The sequence below is a fragment of the Symphalangus syndactylus genome, chromosome 12 (genome assembly GCF_028878055.3).
Source record: "Symphalangus syndactylus isolate Jambi chromosome 12, NHGRI_mSymSyn1-v2.1_pri, whole genome shotgun sequence".
NCBI classification, from domain to species: Eukaryota; Metazoa; Chordata; class Mammalia; order Primates; family Hylobatidae; genus Symphalangus; species Symphalangus syndactylus.
In genome coordinates, this window is record NC_072441.2 from 63,495,646 (window position 1) to 63,521,373 (window position 25,728).

At 40.1% G+C, this 25,728-nt stretch overlaps 1 protein-coding gene and 2 long non-coding RNA genes across 13 annotated transcripts in view; 1 reads left to right on the plus strand and 2 right to left on the minus strand.

Moving 5' to 3' along the window:
• The window catches only part of CD53 (CD53 molecule), a 54,789-nt gene that overhangs the window by 6,984 nt on the left and 22,077 nt on the right, over window positions 1-25,728 (plus strand). The window contains exons 2-4 of one of the 11 annotated variants that reach the window (XM_063624628.1): window positions 18,630-18,711; window positions 20,609-20,701; window positions 22,481-22,547. Coding sequence is in view for 1 of the 11 variants with exons in the window: in XM_063624621.1 (XP_063480691.1) it covers window positions 23,345-23,360 (16 nt within the window). In the remaining 10 variants the exon portion in view is untranslated. Of the gene's footprint in view, window positions 1-18,235; window positions 18,712-20,608; window positions 20,702-22,480; window positions 22,548-22,663; window positions 23,361-25,728 lie in introns of those variants that run through there. The other 10 variants (XM_063624629.1, XM_063624627.1, XM_063624623.1 and 7 more) reach the window with 10 other exon arrangements.
• Window positions 55-18,645, minus strand: LOC134733826 (uncharacterized). Its single transcript, XR_010117380.1, has 3 exons — window positions 18,536-18,645; window positions 7,929-8,028; window positions 55-511 (listed from the first exon to the last, which is right to left on the minus strand). It is a non-coding gene; the product is annotated as an uncharacterized lncRNA (long non-coding RNA).
• LOC134733830 (uncharacterized) overlaps window positions 24,211-25,728 on the minus strand; it is a 52,815-nt gene continuing 51,297 nt past the window's right edge. Inside the window, exons 2-3 of the long non-coding RNA XR_010117384.1 lie at window positions 24,975-25,132; window positions 24,211-24,699 (exon numbers count right to left, since the gene is read on the minus strand). This is a non-coding gene — a long non-coding RNA (uncharacterized lncRNA). The remainder of the gene's footprint in view (window positions 24,700-24,974; window positions 25,133-25,728) is intronic.

Consider the following 25,728-nt stretch of genomic DNA (forward strand, 5'->3'; position numbering starts at 1 on the left):
TGTCTCAGAAAAAACAACAACAACAAAAAGAATCAGAGAATCTCAAACCTCACATTCACATGATTTTCTCTTGATAGTGCCACGGAAACCGAAACAGAAATAAAAAACTTCCTTCCCAACTCAGGAAGAAACTGAAAAGAAAAGGATACATGATTGATAGGACAGGGCCATTTCACTAAAGACAAACAATGCTTGAGGTGGGAGGGGAGGGATTCTTTGTCTTGGATCTGTGACTCTCTTAGGTCCTCTGTGAGAGTTCTTGAATCCTCTGGAATGTGCTCCTCATCCTCCTCTGGGTCCTACCTCCCTTCAGATCTTCTTCCTTCCTTTTCATAACTCACTAGATGAACACAGTACATGCAGGAAGGGCATATAGTAGGTGATTCTTCCTCTCTTTCTTTGTCCTCCTTCCCCTTTGCATTCCTCTGTTTCCGCTTTTCTCTGCATTCCTCTGTTTCCGTTTTTCTCTGCATTCCTCTGTTTCCGTTTTCCTCAAGGACTGACATTGCTCCTGAGGAAGTGAAGATACAAGATAAGAGAAAAGGAGAGATTGAAGGCATAGGTTCTTATTCCAAATTTTTTTCTTTCCCATTTTAGACCTTGAAATGAAAAGATGATCTCTCTCCACTCAAATAAGAAACCTTCCAAAAACCTGAGTGGGGATTAAAAACCATTCACTGTCCATGTTCTTTGTGTAAGCTAGAACTTTCTACGTTTTCTTGTTTTATCACTGGGTGTTCTGTTTCTAGTGAAGCTGAGGCATGGTGATCCTGTCCTGGGAAAACCAAACGATGAGAGTGGAATTCGTGCTTCAAGGATTCTCTTCCATCAGACAGTTAAATATTTTCCTCTTTGTGATAATTTTAGTTTTCTACATCTTAACTGTTACTGGAAACATCTTCATTGTCCTTCTAGTTTTAGTCAGACATCATCTCCACACCCCTATGTACTTCTTCCTGCTGAACTTGTCCTGTCTGGAGATCTGGTATACCTCTAACATCATCCCCAAAATGTTGCTCATTATCATAGCTGAACAGAAGACTATCTCTGTGGCTGGCTGCCTGGCACAGTTCTACTTCTTCGGATCCCTGGCTGCCACGGAGTGCCTCTTGCTCGCTGTGATGTCCTATGACCGCTACCTAGCCATCTGCCAGACTCTTCGCTACCATGTCCTCATGACTGGCCCCCTTTGCATCAGGCTAGCTGCTGGCTCTTGGTTCTGCTGCTTCCTCCTTACGGCAATCACTGTGGTCTTGCTATGTAGACTAACCTTCTGCGGACCCTACAAAATTGATCACTTCTTTTGTGACTTCACCCCTCTGGTTCATCTCTCCTGCATGGATACCTCAGTGACTGAGACCATTGCCTTTGCCACCTCTTCTGCAGTGACTCTGGTCCCATTTCTCCTCATTGTAGCCTCCTACTCCTGCGTCCTTTCTGCTATCCTAAGAATCCCATCTGGCCTTAGGCCAGAAAAAGGCCTTCTCCACCTGCTGTTCCCACCTCACTGTGGTCATGGTGTTTTATGGGACACTGATTGCCACATACCTTGTACTCTCAGCCAACTCATCCCAACTCTTGTGCAAAGGGTCCTCTCTGCTCTACATCATCCTGACACCCATGTTTAACCCCATCATTTATAGCCTGAGAAACAGAGACATCCATGAAGCTCTGAAGAAGTGCTTGAGGAAGAAGTCAGGTGGTTGCCTTAGATAATACGAAAAGGAAAAAAGTTGTATTTGTCTAAATGTTGATGAACTGGGTTGAGTCATTTAAATTCTACATAAAACGCAATTGCCTAAATGAGGAGCTACCTAAAACAGATGACCAGACACCTCTACTGAGTTATGACAGCCCCAGGTAAACTGCTGTCACAGGATACGATCTATGCAGGTCAGACTGTGCTCCATCATCTCCAGTAGACTTGGATTCTTATGTAGAAGCCCATATTCAAAATGAGCCAGTAAGTGTGTTCACTCGTTCATTAAAATATTCATCAAGGGTTTGTTAATGCTCAAGGCATTGTGTTGGACATAAGTGATAAAGTGATGGGCAAAAACAGAGGCAGTCCCTGCTTTCACTGAACTCACAGTCTATGGGGAAAAAAACATTAATCAAGTAATGAATATAAAACTCCATATGTTATATAAAATTGTACTTGTAATTCAAAATTGAAAATAAGAAGATGACCAATACACACATATTAGAATGGCCAAAACCCAAAACACTGACAACACCAAATGCTGGTGAGGATGTGGAGCAACAAGAACTTTCATTCACTGCTGGTGGGAATGCAAAATGGCACACCCACTTTGGAGTATATTCTTGCAGCTTCTCACAACACTGAATATACTTTTACAACAAAATTCAATAATCACATTCATTGCTATTTACCCAAATTAGTTGAAAACGTATGTCCATACAAAAACCTGTACATGGATGTTCATAGCAGCTTTATTCATAATTGCCGACATTTGGAAGCAAACAAGATACCCTTCAGTAAGTGAATGAATAAATAAACTGTGGTACATCCAGACAATAGAATACTACTTGGTGCTAAAAAGAAATGAACTATCAAGCTATGAAAAGACATGAAGTAAACTTAAATGCATATTACTAAGTAAAAAAAAAAATCTGAAAAGGCAAAATTATGGAAATAAGTAAAAAAGATTAGTAGTTGCCAAGAGGTAGGAGGGAGGGAGGAATAAGAGCACACAGCAGAGCACAGAGAAATTTTACAGCCATGAAACTGCTCTATATGATAATACAGGGGTGGATACATGCCATTATACATTTGTTCAAACCTATTCAATGTACGACACCAAGCATGAACCCTAACGTAAATTACGGGCTTTGCTGATGATGTGTCATTGTGGGTTCATTGATTACAAAAAATGTACCACTCAGGTGTGAGATGTCAGTAGTGGGGAAGGCTGTGCATGTGTGAGGGGGAAGGATATGTGGAAATCCTCTGTATTTTCTGCTCAATTTTGCTGTGAACCTAAAACTGCTCTAAAAAATCAATTTAAAAATAATAACTATTATTATAGATGTTAATTGTGTATCAAGAATGTAAAACTTCAGTCTCTCTGGAGTAGATTTTGCCTAGGAAAAGCATTTTCTAGTCCTTTGTACTCTTGAAATTAGAAGTGGGAAAATGAAGATTTGGGGAAGTAAGCTAGACAAAGGACCTATGACAATATCTCCAGTACTCCTTCTCCTCTGCTGCCACAGTGGTAGGCTCAGTTGGAAGTTACGGATTTATATTTATTGAGTGCCACCTCTTCCTGCCAGGCTCTTGTCTGTACTTGGTCCCCTTCCTGTTGGCACATACTCTCAGCAGTTAGAACACAGGGTGCGGTGAGCTTGTGTTTGTTCTTGGCTCTATGCAATCCTAAAGAGCAGAATTGACTTCAGAGTAGAAAAGCTGAGGTCAGCATTGCACACAGATGCTACCTGCCTCCTTCTCTGGTTCCTACAAAGTATGTTCCCCCAGTGCTGGGGACAGGAGTCTTTCTTATCCAAACTTTTCTCTTTTTTTTGAGTTAAGCAAAGAGATTATAATCACCATTCATGGAGGTTACTCAAAACCCTGGCTGGGAAACAGCTCATAAGTATCTGAAGACATTCACAGGCTTTGCTTATGAAAAGATAATTAATTGCCCTCTTCTTGTAAACTAGAAGAATATTGTTGAAATCATCTTAGAGTAGTTTCAGCAAAAGCAAAAGTTGTCAGCTTTCAATTATCTGCAGGTGGCTCATCTGATGCAAGTTTCAAAGCCAGATTAAATTTAAAGGAAGATGGACAGCTGGATAAGACAGCAAGATTTGCATCAAGGGCAAGTTTTGAATTCAAGCACCGCCACTTTCTAGCAGTGTGGCTTTGGTTAAGTTATCCAACATTACGAATCTTAGGGTTTCCTATCTGTAAAGGAGAAAATGCCATGTTGCCATGTCTATCTTTTTTCTTTCTTTTTTTTTTTTTTTGAGACGGAGTCTCGCTCTGTCACCCAGGCTGGAGTGCAGTGGCGCAATTTTGGCTCACTGCAAGCTCCACCTTCCGGGTTCACGCCATCCTCCTGCCTCAGCCTCTCCGAGTAGCTGGGACTACAGGCGCCCGCCACCACGCCCGGCTAATTTTTTGTATTTTTTAGTAGAGACGGGGTTTCACCGTGGTCTCGATCTCCTGACCTCGTGATCCGCCCGCCTTGGCCTCCCAAAGTGCTGGGATTACAAGCGTGAGCCACCGCGCCCGGCCTTTCTTTCTTTTTTATACAGAGTCTTGCTCTGTTGCCCAGGCTGGAGTGCAGTGGTGCGATCTCGGCTCACTGCAACTTCCACCTCCTGGGTTCAGGCAATTCTCCTGCCTCAGCCTCCTGAGTAGCTGGGAATATAGGCATGCATCACCAAACCTGGCTTTTTTTTTTTCTATTTTTAGTAGAGATGGGGTTTTACCATGTTGGTCAGGCTGGTCTCGAACTCTTAACCACAAATGATCTGCCCGCCTCAGTCTTTCAAAGTGCTGGGATTACAGGCATGAGCCACCGCACCCTGCCTGTCATGTCTATCTCATACTGCTGAGAATATGTCCAGTTCACGGTCTGGCCCACAGGAAAAGCTCAGTAAATGAAGAGCTCTTGTAGTTCATCCAGGTTCCACCTTCTGCACCAAATCCTAGTGAAAACTATTCTCTACTAAGAATTATTTTTTATATTATAAAGTGATAAATGCTCAGAATTTTTTTTTTTTTTGAGATGGAATTTCACTCTGCTGCCCAGGCTGGAGTGCAATGGTGTAATCTCAGCTCACCACAACTTCTGCCTCTGGGGTTCAAGCGATTCTCCTGCCTCAGCCTCCTGAGTAGCTGGGATTACAGGCATGTGCCACTAAGCCCGGCTAATTTTTGTATTATTAGTAGAGATGGGGTTTCACCATGTTGGTCAGGCTGGTCTTGAATTCCCAACCTCAGGCGATCTGCCCACCTCAGCCTCCCAAAGTGCTGGAATTACAGGCATGAGCCACCGTGCCCGGGCAATGCTCAGAATTTTTAAGGTGCAGAGAGAATACATGGCTTATCTAGTCTATATATTATTTCACAGATAGAAAAGTGATCTCCTACTTTAGGTGGACTTTTCCTGGGTAATTGTATAACAAAGGCTAGAATTCAGTGCTTCTGTTTCCAAATCTAGGCCTCTTCCCCAGTGACACACCACCTACCAACTCAGTGGCTTCTCTCTCTGTCCAGAGGCACCTAAGAAACTTCCATTTTATAGTAGGGCTCCCCTTATCTGAGGTTTTGCTTTCCATGATGTCAGTTGCCCTCAGTAAACTATGCTCCAAAAATATTAAGTGGAAAATTCTAGAAATAAGAAGTGTTTTATTTATAAGTTTTAACTTGCCTGTTCTCCTGAGTAGCATGTCAAAAATCTTTCACTGTCCCACTCTATCCTGCACAGAAGTGAATCATCTCTTTATCCAGTGTATCCACACTGTATAGGCTACCTGGCCCATTAGTCACTCAGTAGCCCTCTTGAGTGTCAGAGCAATTGTCCTACTATTGCAGAGCTTGTGTTCAAGTAACCTTTATTTTGCTGAATAATGGCCCCTAAGTGCAAGAGTAGTGAGGTTGGTATATTGTTATTATTGTTTTATTTTGTTATTAGTTATTGCTGTTAATCTTACTGTGCCTAATTTATAAATTAAATTTTAGCAGGGGCATGTATGTGTAGGTAAAAAACATAGTGTATATAGGTTTGGTGCTATCTGTGGTTTCAGGCATCCACCAGGGGTCTTGAAATGTAGTATCCCCTGCAGATAAGAGGAGACTACTGCATATGCCAGAATTGCCTCTAGGATCACTGTTTGGTTACGCTCGGCAGGGATAGAGTGCAGTGTATCACAGCACATGCCAGTGCCATTGACATCCCCTGCCAGCACTGAGCTCCACGTTGTAACTTCTACAAAGTCACAGCCTTGAATTAGGTAACACGGCCTCGGATTTTTGTGGTGAGCAAACCCCTATCAGATGGGAGATATTCCCGTTATTCTCTCTCAGCCTTCTAAATAGGGAAGGGGAAATGTTGGGTATAGAACTGGCTTATTTTCATTGTGACATGACAATGAAGCACGAAGACTGGAGACTCTCCTTCCAGGTCACTGAGGGACGTAGGACTGGAGGAGCCACAACCCTGGTCTCACAACTGAAAATAAATTCCAACACTGGCAAGGAACCCAGAAGTCTGACCCCCTGGACCAGTGGTTTTTTATCCTGAGAGTTGGGCAAAGGTGCCTAAGAAGCCACCAGAGGAGGAGAGTGGCTGAGCAGTGTCTGAGCCCCACCCCTGTGCTCGCTGAGCAATTCTGCTTTTATCTATCCTGTTTACTGCTATTCTGTTTAAAACTTCATTTGAATAAAGACTTTTGGTGCCATAAATGCATGCCCACACACTTTCACACATATATCTTTTTGGTAGCCCTTTTCTTTCTTTAGAGCTTACCTTTTTTTCTGCTAGAAAACATGCAAAACACAAGGGTCATGTTCAGCTTAATTTATATCCTGTGAGTCAAAGACAGTTGTGTGCTCTTGCTGAGAGGAGGAAAAGGAGAGAGTATCTGGAGAAGGCTACAGCTAACAGAGAATGACCAGCTTCTATAGATAATTTTGTACATCACCATTACAAGCACTGTACCTTTTTAAGCCTTCTGAATCTCTGTAACTGACTTTTCTTCTACAAGTTGAGTCATAAAACAACACTTGCCGCCGGGCGTGGTGGCTCATGCCTGTAATCCTAGCACTTTGGGAGGCTGAGGTGGGCAGATCATGAGGTCAGGAGATGGAGACCATCCTGGCCAACATGGTGAAACCCCATCTCTACTAAAAATACAAAAATTAGCTGGGCGTGGTGGTGTGCGCCTGTAATCCCAGCTGCTCAGGAGGCTGAGCCAGGAGAATGGCTTGAACCCAGGAGGTGGAGGTTGCAGTGAGCCAAGATCGTGCCACTGCACTCCAGCTCAGTGACAGAGCAAGATTCTGTCTCAAAAAAAAAAAAAAAAAAAAAAAAAAAAACTTGCCAATACCTTCTCCGAATTTATGAACGATGCCCATCCCTGTGTGGCATGGGATACCACCAGTTAGCCTGGCTACACCCTGACATATTTGTTCTTTGAAGCTCAGGTGTGAGATGGCCTTCAAGAGGTGTGTCTTGTCATCCACAGGCAGTCAAATTACTTCTGAGGACAAGAAAAGGGAGTAATGCTACATGATGATCTATAAGTTACTGATTCTTGGCTCATAGCTGGCAGTCCTTTGGTGATAAATAGGAGAGGATATTGATGTACAGTCAAGGTTGGATTGGGGAAGTGCATGGGAGATATCACAGCCACTGCAGTCATCACAGGACATAGCAGTGTTTCCTGAGAGACTTCTCACTCTTCCCTCTCTGAGTTGGGACAAAAAAGCCCATTTAGTCTGGGCTACGGTGTCATCCAGTCTTGGTGGTTTCTCACTATCCACATCCATCTGAGCTCAAAGAAGACGAAACCTAAACAAGAGGGAGTCACAGCCTTCATGCTGAAATCAAGAGTCTGCAGCACAAGAGACCACTTTTTTTTTTTATACTTTAAGTTCTAGGGTACATGTGCACAACGTGCAGGTTAGTTACATATGTATACATGTGCCATGTTGGTGTGCTGCACCCATTAATTCAGCATTTACATTAGGTATATCTCCTAATGCTATCCCTCCCCCGTCCCCCTACCCCACAACAGGCCCCCATGTGTTATGTTCCCCATCCAGTGTCCAAGTGTTCTCATTGTTCGATTCCCACCTATGAGTGAGAACATGCGGTGTTTGGTTTTCTGTCGTTGAGATAGTTTGCTCAGAATGACGGTTAAGGAGACCACTTCTTGTACATCCTCCTGGGACCTACCTGTCCCACAACCGCTGAGTGAGTCAAGTTTGTGATGGTTCCTATGTAGCTGACAGACCTGGGCCAGTCTCTTAACTGCTTTGGGGCTGAGACTCCAAATCTGAAAAACCAGGAATATTGGCTGGTGTTTTCTAAGGAACATACTAAGAATAATGACTAATATTTATATTGTATTTTAAACTTTATAAAACTTTTCCTCACAGTTACTCACTTGCTCCTCATTTCGTTGTAAAGTAGAATCCATCTCCATGGCACAGATGAAAAAACTAAGACTCAAAGAAGCTAAACAACTTTCACAAAGTGTCTCTGCGAATGCCTTCAGGTTTCCAACATTCCATTATTTATTTCCATTACATCACACTCTTAGCTCTAAGACTTCATAATTCAGTGTTTTTCTTCTGAAGATATATATATATATATATATATATATATATATACACACACATACATATATATATATACACATACACACACACACATATATATATATACATACATATATCTCCATCCAAAGTACAGCAACTTCAAAGACTGAAGGAACATCAGCCCACACAGATGAAAAAGAACCAGCTCAAGAACTCTGGCAATTCGGAGAGCCAGAATTCCTTCTTACCTCCAAACAACCACACTAGTTCCCCAGCAATGGCTCTTAACCAGACTGAAATGGATGAAATGACAGAAAGAAATAGAATTCATATATATATACACATATATATATACACAGTTATATATATTTATATATAATTAAAGCGATATATAAATATATATTTAATTACAGTTACAATAATCAATCGTAATACTGCCTTATCTGTGAGGCTTAATCCAATGTGATACAGATTGGAAAGCTTGCATCCATGGTAGCTGCATGCTGGTAACACTGTCCCAGATGCCATACTGCCAAATAGTTTGGTACTTTTTATGTAATCTGTGGCATATTATGCATAACTTGAATTAGGCACTAGTAATGATATGGGCTCTTGACAATACATACCCAATTTCTGAAATCCAGATTTTAATTCATATTTAATATGATTTTTTAAAACTTTTATTTTAGGTTTGGGGGTATATGTGGAGTTTTGTTACATAGATAAACACATGTCACAGGGGTTTGTTGTACATATCATTTCATCACCCAAGTATTAAGCCCAATATCTAATAGTTATCTTTTCTGCTTCTCTGCCTGCTCCCAGACTCCACCCTCAAGTAGACCCAGGGGCTATTGTTTCCTTCTTTGTGTTCATAAGCTCTTATAATTTAGCTTCCACTTACAAGTGAGAACACGCAGTATTTTGTTTTCTGTTCCTGCATGAATTTGTCTAGGATAAAAGCCTCCAGCTCCATCCATGTTCCCACAAAAGACATAATCTTATTCTTTTTTATGGCTGCATAGTATTCCATGGTATGTGTGTAACACATTTTCTTTATCCAATCTGTCATTGATGGGCATTTATGCTGATTCCATGTCCTTGCTCTTATGAATAGTGCTGCAATGAATATTTGCACGCATATGTCTTTATGGTAGAATGACTTATATTCCTCTGGGTATATAGCCAGTAATGGGATTGCTGGGTTGAACCGTAGTTCTGGTTTTAGCTCTTTGAGGAATTGCCATACTGCTTTCCACAATGGTTAAACTAATAATTTACTCTCCTACCAACAGTGTATAAGCATACCTTTTTCTCTGCAGCCTTATCAGCATCTATTGTTTTTTGACTTCTTAGTGATAGCCATCCTGACTGGTGTGAGATATTATCTCATTGTGGTTTTGATTTGCATTTCTCTAACATTCAATGATATTGAGATTTTTTTCATGTGCCTGTTGGGCACATGTATGTCTTCTTTAGAGAGGTGTTTGTTCATGTCCTTTGCCCACTTTTTTATTGGGTTGTTTTTCTCTTGTAAATTTAAGTTCCTTATAGATTCTGGATATTAGACCTTTGTCAGATGCATAGTTTGCAGATATTTTTTCCCATTTTGTAGGTTGTCTGTTTACTCTGTTGACTGTTTCTTTTGCTTTGCAGAAGTTATTAAGTTTACCTCTTAATCAGGTCCCAATTGTCAATTTTTGCCTTTGTTGTGATTGCTTTTGGTGCCTTTGTCATGAAATCTTGCCCATTCCCGTGTCCAGGATGGTATTTTCCAGGTTATCTCCCACGGTTTTATAAAGTTTTATGTTTTAGATTTAAACATTTCATCCATCTTGAATTGATTTTTGTATATGGTGTAAGGAAGGGGTCCAGTTTCAATCTTCTGCATATGGATAGCCAGTTAGCCCAGTACCATTTATTGAATATGGGGTCTTTCCCCATAGCTTGTTTATCTTTGTTGAAGATCAGATGGTCACAGATATGCGGCCTTATTTCTGGGCTCTCTATTCTGTTCCATTGGTCTATGTATCTGTTTCTGTACCAGTTCCATGCTGTTTTGGTTACTACAGCCTTATAGCATAGTTTGAAGGTGAGCAACGTGATGCCTCCAGCTTTGTTCTTTTTGCTTAGGATTGTCTTGGCTATTTGGGCTCTTTTGTTTGTTCTATATGAATTTTAAAATAGATTTTTCTAGTTTTATGAAGAATGACATTAATAATTTGATAGGAATAGCACTGAATCTGTAAATTGCTTTGGGGTGTATAGCCATTTTAATGATATTGATTCTTCCTATTTATGAGCGTGGAATATTTTTCCATTTGTTTGTGTCTTCTCTGATTTCTTTGAGCAGTGTTTTGTAATTCTCATTGTAGAGATCTTTCACCTTCCTGGGTAGTTATAGTCTAGATTACTAGATATTTTATTCATTTTGTGGTGATTGTGAATGGAATTTCCTTTTGGTTTGGCTGTTGTTGGTGTATAAGAATGCTAGTGATTTATGTATTGTACAACTTTGCTGCAGTTGTTTATCAGCTGGAGGAGCTTTTGGGCTAAGACCATGGGGTTTTCTAGATATAGAATCATGTAATCTGCAGAGATGGTTTGACTTTGTTTCTTCTTATTTGGATGCCATTTATTTATTTCTCTTGCCAGATTGCTTTGGCTAGGACTTCCAATACTATGTTGAATAAGAGTGGTGAGAGAGGGCATCTTTGTCTTGTGCTGGTTTTCAAGGGGAATACTTCCAGCATTTGCCCTTTCAATATAATGTTTCTGGAGTTTTGAAAAACCATTTGTTGTCCCACAGCCAATGAATGGTTTTTTGAAACTCCAGAAATATCCAGATTATATGAAGGCAAATATTACAATTTTTAAACACTTATGCTTATTTCTAACTAATAATAGAAATGAGGCCGGGCGCGGTGGCTCACGCTTGTAATCCCAGCACTTTGGGAGGCCGAGGCGGGCGGATCGCGAGGTCAGGAGATCGAGACCACGGTGAAACCCCGTCTCTACTAAAAATACAAAAAATTAGCCGGGCGTGGTGGCGGGCGCCTGTAGTCCCAGCTACTCGGAGAGGCTGAGGCAGGAGAATGGCGTGAACCTGGGAGGCGGAGCTTGCAGTGAGCCGAGATCGCGCCACTGCACTCCAGCCTGGGTGACAGAGCGAGACTCCGTCTCAAAAAAAAAAAAAAAAAAAAGAAATGAAATTATATGATACATTTTCTTATTAAAGATGATGTTCTGGCACTGAGCTTAGTTGCTGTCTCCACTGCTCCATCTTCTCTGTTCCTGGAGTCCCTGAGCGATTCTACTGCAGCCTCTGTCTGTCATCCTGTGACCTGTAGGTACTGGGAGGAGATCCATAGAAAAGACTCCAGAACATATGGAGGCTGGGAAATGTACTGGTTGATTCCACCATGCTGTCATGGCTGCTGGCATACATGAGTGAACATAGATCCTGATAAAACACTTTGGCTAGAACCACCCACTGGAGTGTTGTGGCCAGTAGACTAGGAACACTTTGGCCCCACCAGCGTAGCAGGTTCCTAAACTCCAGGGACTGGAGAACAGAGCTAGAGGCTGAGTACCAGCCCCCCAGAGTTAGAGCATGCAGATCAGAAGTGCTGAGCTGAGCCTTTGCCCCATAAAACTTTCCAGATATGAATTCAGTTGACTGAACCCACTTCATGTTGCAATCAAACCCCCAAGGGCATCAGAGAAGATAAAAGCCAAAAAAAAAAAAATCCAAAGTACAGCATCTTCAAAGACTGAGGGATCGTCAGCCCACACAGATGAGAAAAAAACCAGTGCAAGAACTCCAGCAATTCAAAAAGCCAGAATGTCTTCTTACCTCCAAACGGCCATACTAGTTCCCCAGAAATGGCTTTTAACCAGGCTGAAATGGCTGAAATGACAGGAAGAGGATTCAGAATATGGATAGAAACAAAGATCATTGACAGGAGAAAGTCTAAACTCAATCCAAGGAATCTAAGGAATACAATACAATGATATAAAAGATGAAAGATGAAATAGCTATTTTAAGAAACAACCAAATCGATCTGATAAAGCTGAAAAATTCATTTCAAGGATCTCATAATAAAATGCAAGTATTAACAGCAAAACCAACCAAGCTGAGGAAACAATCTCAGAGCTTGAAGACTAGTTCTCCAAACTAACTCAGTCAGACAAAAATAAAGAAAAAACAATAAGGAAGAAGGAACGAAACCTCTGAGAAATATGGGCTTATGTGAAGAGATCAATCTATGACTCATTGGCATCCCTGAAAGGGGGCAGAGAAGACAAGCAAGTTGAAAAACATATTTGAGGACACCATCCATTAAAGTTTCCCCAACCTTGCTAGAGAGACCAACATTTAAATTCAGGAAATGCAGAGAACTCTTCTGGGATACTATACAAGATGATCATCCTCAAGTCACATAGTAATCAGATTCTCAGAGGATGAAATGAAAGAAATGTTAAAGGCAGCTAAAGAGAAGGGAGGAGACACCTACAAAGGGAACCCCATCGGCCTAATAGCAGACCTTTCAGCAGAAACCCTATAAGCCATAAGACATTGGGAGCTATATTTAGCATCTGTAAAGAAAAGAAATTTCAACCAATAATTTCATATCCAGCTAAACTAAGCTCATGAGCAAAGAAGAAATAAGATAACTTTCAGAGAAGCAAATGCTAAGGCAACTCATTACCACCAGTCCTGCCTTACAAGCGGCCCTTAAAGAGTGCTAAATATGGAAATGAAAGACTGTTACCAGCCCAACACAAAAACACATTTAAGCACAGAGACCATTGACACTATAAAGCAACCACACCAACGAGTCTGTATAACCAGCTAACAATGTGACAACAGGATCAAATCTTCACATATCAATATTAACCTTGAATGTAAACAGACAAAATGCCTCAATTAAAAGGCACAGAGTAGTAAGTTGGATAAAGAAGCAAGATCCAACTGTATGTAGTCTTCCAGAGGACCATCTGACATGCAATGACACCAATAGACTCAAAGTAAATAAATGGAGAAAAATCTATCAAGCAAACAGAAAACAGAAAAAAGTAGGAGTTACTAGTCTAATTTCAGACAAAACAGACTTTAAAACAACAAAGATAAAAAACAACAAAAAAGAGCATTACATAATGGTAAAGTGTTCAATTAAACAAGAAGACATAGCTATTGTAAATATATATGCACCCAACACAGGAGCACCCAGATGCATATAGCAGGTTCTTAGAGACCTGCAAAGGGACTTAGATAACCACACAATATTAGTGGGAAACTTCAATACCCCACTGACAGATCATTGAGATAGAAAACTAACAAAGATATTTGGGACCTGAAACCTGACACTTGACCAAATGGGCCTAAACAACATCTACAGAACTCTCCACACAAAACCAAAAGAATATACATTTGTCTCATCTGCACATGGCACATACTCTAAAATTAACCACACAGTTGGCCATAAAACAACCCTCAGCAAATTTAAAAAGACCCAAATCATGCCAAACACACACTCAGACCACAGTGCAATAAAAATTGAAATCACTATGAAGAAAATCATTCAAAACCACATAACTACATGGAAATTAAACTACTTGCTCCCGAATGACTTTTGGGTAAATTATGAAATTAAAGCATAAGTCAAGTAATACTTGAAACTAATGAGAACAAAGATACACTATACTAGAATCTCTGGGAAACAGCTAAAGCAGTATTAAGAGACAAGCTTATAGCACTAAATGCCCACATCAAAAAGGTAGAAAGATCACAATTAACAACCTAATATCATACCTGAAGGAATTAGAAAAACAAGAGTGAAGTAACCCCAAAGCTAGCAGAAGATAAGGAATAACCAAAATCAGATTTGAACTGAAGGAAATTAAGATGCAAAAAACCATACAAAAGATCAACAAATCAAAGGGCTGGTTATTTGAAAGGATAAATAAGATTGACAGACTGCTATCTAGACTGATAAATAAAAAAAGAGAGAAGTTCCAAATAAACACAATCAGAAATGACAAAAGGGACATTACCAATGACTCCACAGAAATACACAAACTCTCAGAGACTACTATGAACACTTCTATGCACACAAACTAGAAAACCTAGAAGAAATGGATAAATTCTTGGAAACATACAACCTCCTATGTTTGAACCAGGAGGCAATTGAATGCCTGAACAGACCAGTAACAGGTTCCAAAATTAAATCAGTAATAAAAATCCTACCAACCAGAAAAAGCACAAGACCAAGCACAAGATGAATTTACGGCCAAATTCTACCAGATGTATAAAGAAGAGCTGCTACCCTTCCTACTAAAACCATTCCAAAAAATTCAGGAGGGTCTCCACTCTACTTGTATGAGACCAGCATTGTCTTAATACCAAAACCTGGCAGAAAAAAAAGCCAAAAAATAAAATTTCAAGCCAATATCCCTACTTAACATAGACACAAAAATCTTCTACAAAATGCTAGCAAATTGAATGCAGCAGAACATCAAAGAGCTAATCCACCATGATTAAATAGGCTTTAACCCTTGGATGGAAAGTTGGTTCAACATACACAAATCAATAAATGTAATTCATCACATAAACAGAACTGAAAACAAAAACCACATGATTACTTCAATAGATACAGAGAAGGCTTTTGATAAAATTCAACATCCCTTCATGTTACAAACCTTCAACAAGCTAGGCATTGAAGGGATGTACCTCAAAATAATAAGAGCTGTCTATGACAAACCCACAGCCAACATCATACTGAATGGGCAAAAGCTGGAAGCATTCCCCTTGAGAACTGCCACAAGACAAGGATGCCCATTCTCACCACTCCTATTCAAATAGTACTGGAAGTCCTAGCCAGAGCAATTAGGCAAGAGAAATAAATAAAACCCGTCCAAATAGGAAGAGAGGAAGTCAAACTGTCCTTGTTTGCCAACAATATGATTCTATATCTAGAAAACCCCATAGTCTCTGCTCAAAAGCTCCTAGATCTGATAAACAACTTCAGCAAAGTGTCAACATATATAAAACCAATGTGCAAAAATCAGTATCATTTATATACATCAACAACTTCCAAGCTGAGAACCAAATCAAGAATGCAACCCTATTCACGAACACCACAAAATGAATAAAATACCTAGGAATACAGTTCACCAGGGAAGTGAAAGATCTCTACAATAAGAATTACAAAACATTGCTCAAAGAAATTAGAGATGATGGAAACAAATGGGAAACATTCCATACTCATAAATAGGAAGAGTCAATATTGTTAAAATGATCATACTGCCCAAAGCAATTTGCAGATACTATGCTAATCCTATCAAACTACCAACACTATTCTTCACAGGATTAGAAAAAAAACTATTTTAAAATTCATATGGAGCTAAAAACAAGACAAATAGCCAAGACAATCCTAAGCAAAAAGAACAAAGCTGGAAGCATCATGTTACCTGACTTTGAACTATACTACAAGGCTATCATAACCAAAACAGCACGGTACTGATACAAAAACAGATGCATAGACCAATGGAACAGAATAGAGAGCCCAGAAATAATGCTGCACACCTACAACCATCTGATTTTCCAACAAAGCTGACAAAACCAAGCAATATGGAAAGGACTCCATACTCAATAAATGGTACTGGGCTAACTGGCTATCCACATGCAGAAGATTGAAACTGGACCCCTTCCTTATACCATATACCAAAATCAACTCAAGATGTATTAAATTTTAAATCTGAAACCTAAAACTTTAAAAACCCTGGGAAATAACCTAGGAAATACCATTCTGGACAAAGGCCCTGGTAAAGACTTCATGATGAAGATGCCAAAAGCAATTGTGACCAAAATAAAAATTGATAAATAAGGCCTAATTAAACCAAAGAGCTTCAGAACAGAAAGGGAAACTATCAACAGAGTAAATAGCCTAGAGCATGGGAGGAAATATCTGCAAACTATGTATCTAACAAAGGTCTAATATCCAAATCTATGAGAAAGTTAAACTAATTAACAAGCAAAAACCAAACAACTCCATCAAAAAGTGAGCAAAGGACATGAATAGACATTTGTCAAAAGAAGTCACACATGTAGCCAACAGGCATATGAAAAAATACTCAGCATCACTAATTATTAGAGAAATGCAAATCAAAGCCACAATGAGATACCATCTCACACCAGTCAAAATGCCTATTATTAAAAAGCCAAAAAATAACAGGTGTTGGTGAGGTTTCAGAGTAAAGAGAATGCTTATACACTGTTGGTGGGAATGTAAACTGGATTAGCCAGTGTGGAAAACAGTTTGGAAATTTCTCAAAGAACATAAAACGGAACTGCCTTTTGACCCAGCAATCCCATTACTGGGTACGTATCTAAAGGAATATAAATTGTTCTATCATAAAGACACACACATGTGTATGTTCATCATAGCACTCTTTACAATAACAAAGACATGGAATCAATCTAAATGCCCATCAATGATAGACTGGATAAAGAAAATGTGGTACATATGCACCATGGAATACTATGCAGTCATGAGAAAGAATGAGATGATGTTCTTTGCAGCAACATGGATGCAGGTAGAAGGCCTTATCCTAAGCAATTTAATACAGGAAGAGAAAACCAAATATCGCATATCCTCACTTATAAGTGGGAACTCAACATTGAGTACACATGGACACAAAGAAGGGAACAACAGACACTAGGGCCTACTTGAGGGTGGAGTGGGGAAGGAGGGAGAGGATCAAAAAATTACCTATTGGGCACTACACTTACTCCCTGGGTGATGAAATAATCTGTACACCAAAACCCTGTCACATGCAATTTACCTGTATAATAAGCCTGCACATGTAGTTTTGAACCTAAAATGAAAGTTAAGAATGATGTTCTGCAGCATTTTCTTCAAAACTTTACTCTTAGAGCCCATAAGCAAAATCCAATGTACTACTAGTTAACTTTAATCTCCCATTTGAAGTTTCCAATCTTATAATTCTCACAAAATCTATGCCTCCCAAACTCTAATATCCTTATATACTTAAATAACTCTGAAATAAACTTGGAAGTTCTATCTGTATTCTCATATTTCAACAATGATTATCTTCCAATAATAAAACAGAACTACTCACTTAGAAGGCTTTTGAAAAAGGCCTAAATGGGGACTAAATTCAAAATGTCTATGTGAGGTTTTGTCTATTCAGAATATATTTTGGCAAGTACAACTGCACAATAGTGGAGTACTCATAATTTGTATTCCCGCTATTCTTCTGGCCAAGTTCAAGTTTCCTAAACTCTCAGGTTCTATTATCATCTATGATGGTGATCAATATACCCTGTATTGAGAAGACCAAGCCATGAGTCTGAGCTTCTGCTAAATGCCTTTTCTAATTTAGTTTTTTCAAAGTTTTTGAGCATTCTTTTGGCTTATTCAATAACATGGGGTTCCCTGACATTGTCTTATTCTCTATTTGTTTTTGTTCTTGTCCCTCCAAATGAATTCTAAATATCTGATGGTCAGAAACAGAATTAATTCTCAATAAAATTTTATAGGTATGGGTATAAGTGGGCACATTGTTCTCTACCAAACCCCTAAACCCAGGAAACAGCCACCTCTAGTTGTCTGGCACTTGGAACAACTCTTCCCAGTGAAAGAGGCACATTCAAGGAAAAATGTTCTGCATTAAAATGGTCACCTATTTTGCTGTGAACAATTTGTCTTGAGATAGTCTTCCCGATATTCCTAAGATTCCCCCTTATTTATCACTTCTCTCTCTGCAGATGTTCAGTCTACCTATCTCTTTCTTCCCCTTACTCTCTCTGCCTGTCCCAAATTTCTGGTTCCTCTAACTTTCAGCCTCACATTACCTGAAACTATTCAAATATTTATAGAACACCTCTTAAGTGCCAGACCCAATACCAGGCACTAAAAATACAGTCATGAGCAAGATCACCCAACATACACAGAGTAACACAGAACCTATAGAGCTTTGAGTCTAGTGGGGAAAACAATGAAAAACAAGGAATGACAGAGGGTGGAGGAATGCCCGTGGGCAATGGGAGCAGAGAACAGGAGTAACTGTTCCTGCCTGGAGGACTTTCTAGTGCTACAATGGGGGATGAGTAAGGAATTAAGTGAACAGGTGAGAGGATATTCTAGAGAGAGCTCGTGAGATAGAACTAGATTGATTTGTTTAAGCAACTAAAAGGAATTCCACATCCAATGTTACCCAGTGTGAGGAGATCTTGCGGGTGGGGCTGGGGAAGAAATAGCCAGCTGAGAGTTTTAAGCTGGGGAGTCGTGTGATTAAATTTGCGTTTTAGAAGGCTCTCCTCCCTTCTTCCTGAAGACAGACTGAAGAAACATCCAACTGGTCTTGAAGGAGACTGGGATCCTGTAACACAGGTAAGAGATAAGGACTAATGTAATTTCTATGGGGTTGGAGAGAGGTGGTCTGGTTTGAGAAATATTTAGGCAAAAGCATAACTGACAGGACTTGGTGGCTGATAATAGGTGGTGGTGTGGGAGAGAGAGTAGCTTAAGAGGACACCTGGTTTCTCATGAACGTGGCTGAAAGGCCAGTCAGGCCTTTCCTAGATGGTGGACATGGTGGGAGGAGCAGGCTTGAGTGTGGGGATGCCAAGTTAATCAAATTGAATTTGGATATTGGATTTGAGGTGCCTGGGAGAGAGTGGAGCTCAAATGAGAGACCATGGCATCCATATAGATTTGTGAATCTTTGGAACAGACAGATAGTAATTAGAGCCATCAGAATGGGTGAGATAACTAGGAAAATACGAGTTCAGCCAGAAGCCTCTCCTCAGCCCCACCACTTCAGGGACCTGTAAGCATGACAGCAACCCTGAGTGAGGGGCAGTGATTCCAGTCGAAATGCAGAGAGTTTTTAATAGCATTCCCTAAAGTGTAGTTACACTGAAAAATTGTTCCCCAAGAGAAACTACACACACACACACACACACACACATCACACACAGTTCCATGCTCAGATAAGTTTGGAGAAATCTGTATATTATTTCCCCTGCTTAGAGAATATTAAGGACTGACAAGTTCTGCAGTAAAGACCTTTTTACCTTCATTTAATTCAGTTTTCCCCACAAGACAGCCCTGGCTGGAGGTTACTCTGGATCTGAATGTCTCAGGGTGAAGGAAGCGGGAGACAGCTAGCTTTCCCAGAGTCATGCTTCCAAGTCAGCACAGCAGAGTGTCATCTATCTGTTCATTTATAAGATGAAAACATTGGGGCCCAGTGATTGCTTCCAAGCTTCACAGTTATCTAGTGATACATTTGGGTTGTCACGTACTCCTTTGACCCAATCTAAGAAAATTCCAGTGATGCAGCATAGTGAAACTAGAAACACATTTTTCAAAATATATTGATCACAGTGTTTCTCAAAAGGTATTCTCTGTGACCTTGAATTTTAATCCTAGCTCTGACATGTCTTAGTTGTATGAGCTTGGGCAAATTTTCTAACCTCTTTGAGTGCCTGTTTTCTTGTATATAAATAAGGATGTAACAGTAGCTAGTAGGATTATTATTAGGTGTTACCATTAATAAACTGAGGCTGACAGGTTGAGACTTGCTCAAGATCTCACAGCTAAAAGAGATAAAGCTGGAACTGAAACTCAGATCTTTGGCTCCAAATGTGGTGTTTCCTGTACTAACCAAATCATTTCTACCAGTGCCCCTGGGATTATGCCTTGGAGACTCACCTTAAGACAGTCTTGCTCTTGAGACAGAGAAGTCTGCAAATGGTGTCCAATTCAACTGAAGTCTAGAGACTGGCTGAAGCCAAACAGAGGGAGTATGAGGAGGGGGCAGAGAATCTTCAGAAAGACATTCCAAAGTCTCGGGCCTACAAAATGTTTAGAAATATTGGTTCTTGTGTTCCCCTCCAGTCTGTCTACCTGAATGGGAAACTGGTGGTGGGGCCAGGCATACTTATTTTTGAACAAATACACAGTTAATTCTGAGATGCCACCTTGATTGAGAAGCAATGTCCTTTTCTAAGCAAAAATCATCGCCAAAATTACCCTAGAATCCACCACTGCTCACAGATCTGTGCCTGAACCAACTTGGTTTTGAAGTTTTCCTTTGTTTCACGAAACTATTTTAGGGTGGGCTGTGAGAGGAAGCTTCTAAAAAGCCACTGGGGAAGGACTAAATCTCTGAGACTCAAGAGGGTGGACTCAGCCTCACTTCCTCCTTCTTCTCGTCTGGGCTTCCTGTCGTCACAGCACGATCATATTTTTTCACCCTTCACTTCTCCTTTTACACAAATAGCCCCGGATATCTGTGTTACCAGCCTTGTCTCGGCCACCTCAAGGATAATCACTAAATTCTGCCTAAAGGACTGAGGAACGGTGCCTGGAAAAGGTAAGGTTGATGACATTTTAACTTGGCTTGCTGTCTAATGTGGGGTAGGGCGTATTCTTAGGGGTCTCCATATACCTCTCTAGTAACCATAAAATCTCCAGCAACTTCTCTTTCACAAATATTTAGTGCACAAAGTAAAAAAGATTAGCGAGATCCTAGTAACATCCCCAAAGGCAATCAGGCCAAAAATACTTTTACTTAATCAGGTTCCCATTATCTAAATCTCTGAGTCGAGGCATTCACATGCCTTAATTGCTTCAGAGCTTGAATTACTCTGTGTAGTAATTCCTGATGCCTGGAGCTTTCTATGTGAGATGACATTGGGGAGATTTCCTATGTGCTCTGGTCTTCAGAAAATTGGTCTTGTGATTTTAAAGTGAGGAAAGAACCCACATCCAGAGCTGTCTTTAGAAAGACAGCTAGAAGACACAGTTTTTTAAATTTCAAAAGTAAATTTAGTGACTCCCACTGTGGTTCTTCAAAGCCACTAAATAGAAAGGTGGCTAAAAATCAGAACACCAGGATGTGCTCAGTAACTGTATTTTAAAAGGTGAAAGCTAGACACCTCTAAAGGATGCATAGATTATTGGCTTTTAAGGAGCAGGAAGCACATTGTGATCCTCAGCATTTCCCCAAATTATCCTTGGTGTACAAAACATGACCACTGATAAATGTAACATGAAATGCACGTATAAAATGCAATCCCCAAAACTTGATACTGCAGCAATTTCCAATCATGTGCTGTAACTAATGACTGAGGTTGCATGGACTCAGCAAAGTGTTAGCAGAGCTTTGGTCCTGACTCTCTGTGACCTCCATAGGAAACTCTATATAAGAGCTTTCTTCTTCCAAGACCTGTGAGAATTTCACTTGATTATGCCCTGGAGCAGAAAAGAGAAAGTTCTCTTTGACTACACCCACCCATCTAAGAATGAGGGTTGGGAACAGGGCAAAGGGCTCTAGATTTCCAAGACGGATGGGGACAGGGGAGAGGGCTCCAGATTCCCAAAACACCTCAGAGTTTATTGAGCCTTGTATTAAAAAATAAAAAGCAGTCTTTTAAATAAATTCACTTAATAATCAAGTGGTAGGTGCCTCCTGAGGCCAGGCACTGTGCTTTGGGAATTGTGGGGGAGGGAGATGAAAAGGTAGAAGGAGAATATTTGTCTAGCAAACAGTCCTACTCTTAAGTAACTCCCATGGGAGATAAGAGATATCATACTATGCATGTGCTTTGGAAGAAAGCTGAGAAAAAGCAAACTCCTAGCTGCTGGACAAACAAAGAGGTTTTGCTTTCTCAATCTTGAGGAGAATCTGTACTATTTTGAAATTGTGGTTGAATGGGAGCAAAGACTGAACTGAAACATTATTTCCTGTGATGTTTCCTGTGTGGGTCAGTTAAGAACATTTAACTTTTAAATGAAAGGATTGGGTACCTTTATATTCATGAGGAATGATTCCAAGTTCATGCCTTCACAGCTACGGTTACCACCACCTAAGTGACCTCACCTTTGTTCACTGACAAGAGGCACAAACTAGAAAGGACAAAGTCTGTTGGTCCTTGGTTTTTTGTGCCCTCTGATTGACCTCTGATTGCACAGAGGCCCTGAGACTCTGGTTCTCCTTTCCCACTTGTACCCCATGGCCAGATATGGCACTTGGTGCTGGAGATACAGGATAACAGAAAAGATTATCATCTGAAAGGAGTTGTAGAGTTTATTGTGGACAACAGTCACAGCAATATACAAATACAGTGTAATGTGCTCTTTTCTATAATAGACGGAGAACGTGCACAAACTGTAGGAGGAGTTACGAGTGTGCCAAAGACTCCCTGGAGAGGTGACTGGTGGGTTCACTTTCACAGAAGTATGGGTTTGCTATGGAGACATTCTAGACGAAGGGTGCTGTATATTCAAATTCAAAGAAGTGTGTACCTCCAGGCATGTTAGAAATGAGAGAAAGCAAGTGAGACTGCAGTATAACACACCATGTTTACAGAGCCACATGAAGTGGAAAGCCCTTTCTCCTACTTGGCTCCAGAAAGTGGAGGGCAAGATTGCTGACCAGGCAGGTCCTAGGTCCAGCTCTGGGTGGGGCTATGCCCACCATGTTCATATGACAGAATTGATGGGATGTGGGGTTGAAATGAGGGAGAAGAGGCAGGTTTTTGCCTCCTCAACCTGGATTTTCACTTAGAGCAGAAGGAAGGGTGGAGCTTCTTGTGAGGTTACAGCCATTGTTTTCAGCTTAGCTTCTGTTCCAGGAAGTACTGCATTGATTCAGTTAGAGTGGTTTGTTTTGCGTTCCTAGATTAGTCAGCCCAGGGCACTTCTTGTACCGAGCAAGCATCCACTGTGTGTAGATCACCCTGGGCCCTAGAGACTGGGCACCTGTCCTCAGGAAGCTCCTAGGACCCATCTGCCACTGCAGGTGCAAGGCACTGAAGCAAAGTAACCCAGAGAAACCAGATAGCTGGGCAGAGCAGGACTCCAGCATGGCTGCTGGGGCAGAGGAGGGAACGATTGAGCTGGAGGTTGGGTGGTCAGTTTGGGAAGGCTGTCTGTAGGTAGGTTTTGGGAAAGAGAAAGACATGCATTTGCAAAGCCAGTGGATGACCACTCAGAGTAAAGGCCAGGAATCTCTATGCTGAGAGTTAGAGGTGAGTGCTCTCTCTTCATTATCCATTTCATAAGCTCACAGCAGAATTTCTACCCAAGCAATAGCATCAGTATGTCATAGCTATGACCAAGAACTGTTGTAAAAGAAAATATGCCACAAGCATACATTTTTATAATCATTTAAAATGAGAGTGCTATATTCCAAGAATTAGAATATTGGTCACTTAAAGCAAAGTTAGAGATTATTTAGATTCAAATAAAGTATCTAACTCATAATGAGAGCCCAATAAATGTGAGCTGTTGCAACTGTCCAATCTGCTTACTTTTCAGGTAAAATGACTTGTCCAAAAATCATAAAATCACTTAATAGTTATTTAGAATGTCTTCTGATTCTCTACGGCACGCTCTTTCTTCTACATTATACTATAGTCCCTTTTCTGAGAGATTTTTTATTAAGTAAGCATCGTTAGACTGTATTCTTCATTTACATAAATTCCTAATGCATTTTAAAATAAGCGAACATAAAAATACAACTTAATTGTAAATGTAATTGATCTTAAGCTACTATGCTAGCAAACTAAATACTTAACATATATTTTATTTTCCAAACCTTTTTGTTTGGCCTTTTCTATTTCAGGAGAACTAGATTGAGGAATAGGGGTAAGAAATGATTTTAATGCCTCATATCTTTTAAAACTTGTTAAAGTTTACTTGTTAAAGTAAATTTGAACTTGTGGCTTACTCTATATCGGGAGCAAATAAAGGCATTCAAGAATTATTCCGTGGTTTAGTCTTAAAATAACTATTGTAGAATCTCAGTATTTATAACATAGAAGACAAATTGTAATGATTTTGAGATGACAATTCCTTAGATCATTTATTTATTTTCCATCACTTTAAAAAATTTTTGACAAAATTCAGACTGATAAAAAAGTTGAAAAAATATTATGAAAACTTTCTGAATCCTTTTCACCCAGATTTCCAAAATATTAACATTTTACTTCATTTGTTTATTCTCTGGCTCTCTCATTTGAGAGTAATTAGTAACTTGATTGATGCCCTTTCCCCTAAGTATGTTAGTATATATTTCTACAAACCAATGCATTCTCTTATATAACCACTTTACAATGAACAAAACCAGGAAATTAACACTTATGCAATATAATTAACAATCTATGGATTTTATTCAGATTCCACCAATTACCTCATTAATATTCTTTATAGCAAAAGGATATTTCTAGTCACGCATTGCCTTCAACTGTCACTTTTGTCTCCTTTAGTCTGGAACACTTCCTGAGTTTTTCTTGCCATTGATATTCTTGAAGAGTAAGGTCAGTTCTTTTTCAGAATGTTTCTCCATCTGGGTTTATCTGATGTTTCCTAATGATTAGATTCAGGTTATTTAAATTTTTGATAGGAATACCAACAAAGTGGCTTTTCTTATCCCACAAAGAGTCTTGCTTAATCTGAGCATAGCCAGCCTGCAGACACCATAGACAGGCCTCTAGCCGAGGGACCCTGTATGTAAAGTTCTGCATATTTCTCCATAGGAGGACAGAGAACCTCTGGTCTCTTGACTCTGTAACAGTGCTAACTGTTTTAGGTAACTGTTCCTGATTTAGGGAGTAAGCTTATTAGAAGAGTCCCTGTCCCACCTCAGCTGTTATTAGTATCTTGCTGAGCTCCCAAATGGGAGGAAGTGTGCTTCCAAGATCATCTGGATTTGTCTTTCTTCACTTTTTCTCTCCTCTTTTCTTCTTCCGTATTTCTCTCTTCTTCTATAAATCACCAAATCCTCTCCCCTAACAGCGGCCTAGAAAAAACAAAATTTTTACCAGATTACAATTTTAGGAAGGAATAAGGTAACAGACATTCCTTGATAAGTTGATGGAGAGATGAGTGGACGCTAATACATGAGAGTTGATGCTTTGCCTTCGTTTTATTTTTCTCCTATTTCTTCCTCTACAACTGCTTATTACTCTTCAAAAGGACGTATAGCCATAACTTTGATTGCACCTCAGTCACTGCTCACAGGAGTTCAAACTGCAGATGCACAAGCTGATGAAAAATGGAAGGTCTTCTCCTGGATGCTCAACACATTGCACTAAATGAGTTGGGAAGTAACAGGCACAAAACCAGAGCCTGGGATGGAGGAAAGAGCATGGGCTTTGGAGGCTGAAGGAGCTTGGCCTTCACCCTGCCTTTGATGATTCTTAGCTGGGTGACCTTGTGCCAGTCCTCGGCTTCTCTGTTTGCAGAATGGGGCTAATGACACCTAAGTTATCGGGCTGATTTGAGGATTATAAATAAGACATTTATGAGGAACTTAGTATTTTGTGGGATTCAGTGAACTATCTATTATGTATCTAAGTTTGTTTGGGCAAGAAGGCCTAAATTTGGGAGCCCTCA